At 34.5% G+C, this 7944-nt stretch overlaps 1 protein-coding gene across 1 annotated transcript; it reads left to right on the top strand.

Annotated features, from left to right (window-relative positions):
* Nucleotides 1-3164: 3164 nt before the first annotated feature.
* Nucleotides 3165-6899, top strand: LOC131634262 (uncharacterized). Its single transcript, XM_058904910.1, has 9 exons — nucleotides 3165-3514; nucleotides 3588-3775; nucleotides 4536-4717; nucleotides 4816-5100; nucleotides 5185-5243; nucleotides 5352-5388; nucleotides 5484-5555; nucleotides 5791-6115; nucleotides 6213-6899. The coding sequence occupies exons 1-9, from the start codon at nucleotides 3394-3396 to the stop codon at nucleotides 6555-6557; spliced, it is 1614 nt and encodes a 537-aa protein (XP_058760893.1). The 5' UTR covers nucleotides 3165-3393; the 3' UTR covers nucleotides 6558-6899.
* The last annotated feature ends 1045 nt before the right edge of the window (nucleotides 6900-7944 follow it).

Here is a 7944-nt window from a genome sequence, read left to right as displayed (position 1 = left end):
AATTTTAGTAAAACAAATTTGGCAGGAACAAGTTAAATATTATGTTCTAACTTGCAGAGAAGATATATTTTCAAAGATGTCCTATCTTGATCATTGGACGAAGGCTACCATCACCACCTAAACCTAACATGATTAATCAAAAAACAAAAATAACTGTCACATGTTTACACTAAAATTTTACTTTTTTATAATGCACACTCACTACTACATAAAAGAAATTTCATAACATAATATTACAATGACCTTCATGTTAGCCGTGGTAATAACTCGTTTTTTGGCGTTTTTTTTTAATTTACTAAAAGACATTTCACTAGGGTCATAGTTAAAACCGTAGTGAAATGCACCAGGAGTTACAAGGTTTGAATCTCAGCTCCAAGAATTTTCCATTTATCGTCACAAAATGGAAAATTGTTGGAGCTGGAATTCAAACCCTGTAACTCCTAATACGTTTCACTATGTTTTTAACTATGTCCGTAGTGAATTGTCTTTTAGTAAATACAAAAACCGCCCAAAAACGAGTTATTACCATGGTTAACATGGGAGCCGTTGTAATATTGTGTTCCAGAAGGTATTTTTTGTAGCAGTGCTCCTTTAACTGGCTCCTTACCCTTTTTGGATCCTGGACCGTCTAACGATTCCCGTCCCTGCAAATTGGATTCACCCGGTCTTTTGACAAAGCTTCCTTTAATACATTTCTTCAGACGACCTTCTTGGATGAGGCACTTTATCTCCTTTTGTAGTTGGTAATATTCCTCTGTTTGATGTCCCTAAACCATATGGAATTTGCACCAACTGTGAGGATCAGGCCACATGACCTCGGCCTTTGGAGCTAACTATTGGAGGGTTGTTATGCATATGTAGAACCTCTCGCGATATTTGCTACTAGCACATATTCACGCGTGAAACTTTTGGTGGACTTTCCATTTCGCTTGAACATCACTTTATTTCTCATAGATGACATGTATTGGTTCCTTGGTGATTTGTTTCCATTGGGAGTGAGCTCTTTTGCATTACAGGCCTTATTCTCAACATTACTTTCCTCGCCATTAATGTAACATTCTACTCGCATCACTACTTCAATTAAGGATGTTGCTGGTCTTTCGGCAAGAGACTCGTTTAAGTGTCCCACCCTGAGACCGTTTTGAAATGCTTACATGAACATTTCCTGGTTTGGATGGATTACCTTGATTTATTTGTTGAAGAGGGCGAGATACTCCCTCAATGACGTTGATGGACCCTGACATATATTGAATACTAGTGGCAGTCAGCTTATGGTGCCTGCTCGCGGCAAATTGATGGGCTGCTTCTTCACTAGGTATTGATATTTGGTGATTGAGAGCCCAAGGAGACCCATCTACCATATCAAGAATGAGTCCCTAAAGGTGTGAGACAAGAGCTTACACTTCAGGAGTTAGGTTCCCTAATAATGACCATCTAGTGTTGATGGAGGCCACATGATCATACGGATCGCTGCGCCCATTAAACTTAACCCATGACGATGGCTTAAATATCTCTGGGATGAGTGTTTCCCATATCTCATCTGATAGGGGTTAGGGATTCATCATCTCCAGTTCATCTATCATTTCCGTTTATTATTAGCATTTGTCCTTCAAGATTTGGTTCTAGCAACAAAGGTCATCCATAACAGCGCACATCTCTGCCATGAAAGTTTCCTCACAATCAGATTTCTCGCTTGCTGGAGTAGTTGTCTTTTTGTTCACCATGTTATGGGATGAGCGAAATGATAATACTTTGGTTGAGTGTTGTAAGGGTGGCCCATGTTAGTGTTACCAGGACCCCATGATGGATGCCAATTATACTCGTTAAAATTACAAATACTTAACGATCCCTAATGGATAAGGGGTGCTAGAAACTTTAGGGTTATTTGTGCATTATGAGGAGAGACATTAAGGATTTGGGCGACACATCCGAATAAGGGGCACTCGAACTGATGAAAGGGCTATATGGAAATGGCTAGGGGCTAGGCATATACCTTTTGGCTCGCCCTCAGAACCTATCTCATTTATACCACAACAATTCATTTACAAAATTCGTCCATACATTTCGATATACACAATTTTTATCACCTTTAGATATTTGAATTAAAAAAATGATTTGACATATTTTATATATCGTAAGATTTAATTTGGTGACGTGACTTGATCAATACCCATAAAATTATTAAAAAAAATATTTAAAATCTTCAAATTCACTTTTAAAAAATCATTATTTTTAAAATTAATTTTATAACTGTTCCATGTTGGAACTAAAGATGACCAAAAAGAGTAGATTCACAATATGTTGTAATAGTTCAGAACTTCCCATGTGGTGATAAAAAGACTGAACTGCAAGGTTACCACTTAAATGCTCAAGTCTGTAAGAGAATGCGAAATGAAGTTGGAATGAAAAATGATTTGAAAACCTGAAAAATGACGCGACCTTCCTTTAAAATAGGTGAATTGATTAACAATCAAATGCGAGTGATGTGACATGAGATGCGGTCAATTGTTATATCAATTTGGACGGTTAAAGTATGATTCATTTGAACAAATTACCTACTTGGTAGGGAAATGGAGCTCACCTAATTTGTATCACAAAATTTGAAATTTAAAATATAACATGTTACATTTTACTCAATAACTTTGATGAAGGGAAATCAAGCATAATGAACTAAAAAAAAACGAAATATTATATAAATAAATCAAAATTACAATTAAATCAATAATAAATAAATAACACAAAAGGTCAAGAGTCAAAAGAAAAAAATCACTGAAGTATATATCAATTAAATTTTTTTAAAATATAACATATTATCATTATCATTTTTACTCGATAACTTTGATGAAGAGATCAACCATAATGAATTTCAAAAAAAGTGAAATATCAATTTCCTAAATCAATCAATATAAAAATCAAAACTACAATCAAATCAACAATAAAAAACACTCGAAAATGAATACTAACACAAAGAAGTCAAGAGTCAAAATAAAAAATAAAATGACCATAGTAAAAGTAATTTGACTCACTCACTTACACTCACTCAAAAAGAAATTTATCAAAAAAGTTAAAAACCCAACAAGGGCATTTTAGTAAAACAACAAATCCAATTATCGACAAAGCCTATATAGAGGTCCTACGAAAGGAAATACAAACGGATCCATCCAACGAAACAAAGTGTCTTGTTTCTCACAGCTCACACAAACAAAGTGGTAAATATGTGAATCAAATGCCGAAAATCTCTCCCTCAAATAATAACCCACATTCTCTCTCTCTTCCTCTTCCCCCATCCTCTCTTTTCCTCTGTTTTTCTCTCCAATATCAAAAACTCTGGGGTAACCGCAAGAAAAAACATAAAACCTAACACACACATTATTCTCAAAAACCCTCACCATCATGCTTTCTCTCACATCATCACAACGTTCTTGTTCTTTCCTCTTCATTCTCTTCTCTCTCTTCATTTTCTCTCTCTCCACCTACGCTAAAACCTCTCCTTTTCATTCCCAACATATTCCAGGTACGTCTGTCTCTAATGTCTCTTTCGTTTTTCTTCTTCTTCTCTCTCTGATGTCAATTATGTTTGTTTTCAGATGGTGTTGAGGTTGTTGATGGTGAGGTGTTACCATGGAAAACGAGGAGATCTATGGCGGAAGAAGCTGTTGTTCCGCCAAACGCGTCTTTGATATTGGCTCAAGAAAGGACTACGAGAAAAGACCCTATTGATCATTTCAACCTTTATAGAGGTGGTTGGAATATCAGCGATCAACATTACATTGCTGTTAGTCTCTATCTATAATCTTAATCCCTCGTAGTGATTGTTATTACTGTTTTTTATGTTGTTTTTTGCTTTTAATTTTGTCCTTTTTTTTTTCATTTTGTGTTCTAAATTGCTGTCTGCAAATAAAATTGCTAAGGTTTTACAAGGTTTTTGTAGTTTCGGTCTTTATAGGTGTTGTAAAAGCGATTGTTATTTTCGATGGATTAATCACAATTTGTTATTTATGATAAAAACGGTGAATAACGGTATCGTGGTATCGTTATATCGGACATCTTTTGATACCGTTTTTGTTTAGTACGGTTTTGTTGCAGCTTTTTATAAAACCTTGACAATATCATATCTGCATCTACAACCGGCATCTTTCGATACCGTTTGTCTAATACTGTTTTCGTGGTAACAGACTGTTTTGTAAAGCCTTGGCAATATCATAGCTGCATCTGCAACGGCAATTTAGAACCAAGATTTTAAATAATGGTCGTCATCGTGTCGCAGTCACATAAAAAAGTTTTTGCAATTACAGTCAGTATAGGTGTTGCATCGTTGGTTGCGGTGTGAATTAACCACAATTTGTTTTTTATCATTAGAACAATGAATATTGGTATCTGCACCTTCCGATACCGTTTTGTTGCGAACGTTTTCACGTATCGGACTGTTTTCTAAAACTTTGTTTAAAACCATAAGCCTGTTTTGTGCTGTGTGGTTTTTAGATCTTTTGGAAATACTAATGTTTGGCTAACTTGATGTTTTTTTTTTGGTGCAGTCTGTTGTTTTTACTGCAGTTCCATTCTTTATCATTGCTGTGGTTTGGTTCGTGATTTTTGGGCTTTCTTTATCCTTCATATGCTTGTGTTACTGCTGTTGTCCAAGACAGCCTTATGGCTATTCACGTGTGGCCTATGCTTTGTCCTTGATCCTCCTCATCCTCTTCACCCTTGCAGCAATGTATTGCATCTCTCTTTGTTCTCATCTTATTGTTCTTTCAACAAAGGTGTCTTATGTTGTCGGGGTTTTCTTAATTTTGTGTCGTTTGATTTTGTTAGAGGTGGATGTATTGTGCTTTACACTGCTCAAGGAAAGTTTCATGGGAGCACCTCGAATATGCTGGAATATGTAGTGAGTCAAGCTGACTTCACTGCAGAAAACCTCAGGAATGTGTCAGATTATCTTGGTGCAGCCAAGAATATTGGAGTCGATGCTGTTGTTTTACCCGCTGATGTTCAGAAGAACATAGAAAATATAAAAACATTAATTGGTTCTGCTTCTGTGGAACTTTCCACCAAAACTCATGAAAATTCGAAGAAAATTCAGGCTGGCATAGACGGAATGTGAGTTTCCGATGAAAAATCTTCGGTTTTGAAGTTTTTTTTAATTATGTTTTTCTTCTAACCATCATCTTTTGTGAACGGTAGGAGATTGGCTCTAGTTATTCTTGCTGCTGTTATGCTCTTTATTGCTTTTCTTGGATTCTGTAAGTTCTTTTTTTGGATTACATGTCTTTTTATTTTCTCGGGTTATTATAGATTTTTACATTATTACCGGTGTCTTATTTTCTTGTTGTGGTCTATTTTCTTTGCAGTGTTTTCAATATTGGGAATGCAAGGTCTTGTATACTTGTAAGTTGAATGAATAAATCGGTTTGTCTATTTTTCTTTCTTTTTTTTTCTTTCATTTCTGCAGTTTGTAAGTGATGTGTTTCCAATTGCCACAGTTTGGTATTTGTCGGATGGTTTCTCGTTGCCGGCACGTTTATACTATGTGGTGTATTTCTTTTTCTTCACAAGTAAGTTCCTGTTTTTGTTTTATATTTATTTTATTTTTCATATTAACACTATGCGATTATTCTCAAGTGTTGAAATAATTACTTATGTTAGCCATTTGATGTCATTACCGGCGTCGACATGTCAGGGTGTGTTCGGTGCTCATGTCTGTGTCTATGCTTCATAGAAAATTATCACTTATGTTTCATTGCAAAACAAAGCAAAACTCACTCTATTCTCGTTGTATATTTGCACTAGTGTTGTTGGGGATTCATGTGTTTCGATGGACGAGTGGGTTCAGAACCCAACTTCACATACAGCACTGGACGAAATTCTTCCATGCGTGGATAATGCAACTGCACAACAAACCTTGTTACAAAGCAGGGATGTTACGAACCAGCTAGTTATGTTGGTTGACAAAGTCATTAACGGTGTCACAAACCGAAACTTACCACCTCAAGCCGGAGCTGCGTATTACAATCAATCGGGACCCCTCATGCCTCTTTTGTGCAATCCTTACAACCCCGACCTCACTGTTCGGCAATGTACCCCCAACGAAGTTGCACTTGACAATGCTACTGAGGTAAGACACTTTTTTATGACTCCGATTCAAACTGCTGCATACTCCTGATATAATATAATATAACGTGTGGTAATATTTACGCTTTTGTTTCATCTAGGTTTGGAAGAAATATATATGCAATGTTTCCCCTGCAGGCATCTGTGCGTCGCCTGGTCGAATGACCCCGGGCATTTCTGCCCAAATCGAATCTGCTGTCAATGTAAGCTATGCGTTACATCATTATGTTCCATTCTTGGTCGAGCTACAAGACTGCACTTTTGTGCGTAAAACATTCACCGACATAAGCAGAGATCATTGTCCCGGCTTGCGCAAAAACAGTCGATGGATTTACATTGGACTAGTTACAGTTTCTGGTGGTGTAATGCTGTCAATGATCCTTTGGGTCGTTTATGCGAGAGAGCGGCGACATCGTGTTTACACCAAACAGTTCATTGCTGGATAAAATTATATACTTATATGTTGATGTTGAGACTTGAAACATCATTAGATACAATATGAGAGTGGTCTATGTACATTTGAGTTTAGATTGTTTTTCAAGATGAGTTGGGTATGATGATGTTATTTTATGTGTTGTAAAGTTTATTTATCTTACAATTACCCATAATACTTGATTAGAGGTTTGAAAAAGGGATTCAAGGAGTTTAAAGTTTACTCTTAAGTGAGTTTTGTTATGTTGTCAATATTATGTTGATGCTCTTAGGTATTTGTTGGAATTCTTTCAAACTTTATACATGTGACAAAAAATTAAATAGACAGAGGACTGAAGACCTGTTGGAACTTGGAATTATTGTTTCTTCACTATTATTGTTTCTTTACTTTTCATAATAAATTCCACTTTTGTATATAAACAATTTTAAAATATTTTTTTTTACCTTAATGTATAATTAATTAATTTTTAGGAAAAAAAAATTAAGTATATATATATATATATATATATATATATATATATATATATATATATATATATATATATTATTAGAAAAAAAAATGATTTTGGCAAAAAAGTTATAAAGAAAAATGAAAAATTATTTCATGTATTTGAGGACTTGGAAAAATTATTTCATGTATGTGTATTTGATCATTTTTCAATAATTAGTTAGATATTTTATAATTTTTTAATAATTATTTCTAAATAGTAAAATCTTAAAGAATTATTTAAATTTAAAGTAATTTTGAATAATTTTTCATTTATATTATTTTAAAAATACTTATTTTAAAAATTATATAATTTTGACTAGATTTTATTCTTTAATAATAAATATTTATATTATTATGCTGATGATGATATATGACTGTTTGTGAGGGGTGATTCTCAGCTTCTACGGATCTAGCTTCTACGGATCTGACAATTAGCATCCTAAAAAGTAAAATCTACTTTAGGGATGTGAATGTTACTACTACTAACCTACTACTACTAACCTCCTTTAAGCAGGAAACTGGTTTTGCTATCAGCTCAATAATGCCTTTCAAGTATCTTGGAGTTTCATGGGCTAGTAAGAAACTGATTGTCTCTCAATGTCGATCGTTTATTGAGAAAATGCTTGCTCGATTGAAATATTAGAGCACTAGTGTTATACCCCAAAATTTGCCCACTTCTTTTTTCAGGAAAGTTTCAATATGAAAATTAAGAGTCTCATATAAACATGGATTTTTTCAAAATATCCTGACATATGAAGAACTTGGTTTTCAGAATTTTTCTTACACAGTAACTTGGCTTACAGTGGAATTTATTCTTACGCAAACGCCAAATACTGTTCTTTACTTCACAAATACTATTTATTTATTTTACAGATAAATAGTACTAACACAGTTCATGCAGGGTTAAATCT

Source organism: Vicia villosa, unplaced genomic scaffold, assembly GCF_029867415.1.
Source record: "Vicia villosa cultivar HV-30 ecotype Madison, WI unplaced genomic scaffold, Vvil1.0 ctg.001274F_1_1, whole genome shotgun sequence".
NCBI classification, from domain to species: domain Eukaryota; kingdom Viridiplantae; phylum Streptophyta; class Magnoliopsida; order Fabales; family Fabaceae; genus Vicia; species Vicia villosa.
The sequence above is the reverse complement of the archived record's forward strand: the minus strand, read 5'-3'. Positions and strand labels throughout refer to the sequence as shown.

What these genes read in the sequence shown, in the direction of transcription:
- LOC131634262 (XM_058904910.1), top strand. Translation starts at nt 3,394, where the DNA reads ATGCTTTCTCTCACATCATCACAACGTTCTTGTTCTTTCCTCTTCATT. An exon ending in TCATTCCCAACATATTCCAG is followed by an intron (nt 3,515 to 3,587) that starts GTACGTCTGTCT and finishes GTTTGTTTTCAG; the next exon opens with ATGGTGTTGAGGTTGTTGAT. An exon ending in CTCTTCACCCTTGCAGCAAT is followed by an intron (nt 4,718 to 4,815) that starts GTATTGCATCTC and finishes TGATTTTGTTAG; the next exon opens with AGGTGGATGTATTGTGCTTT.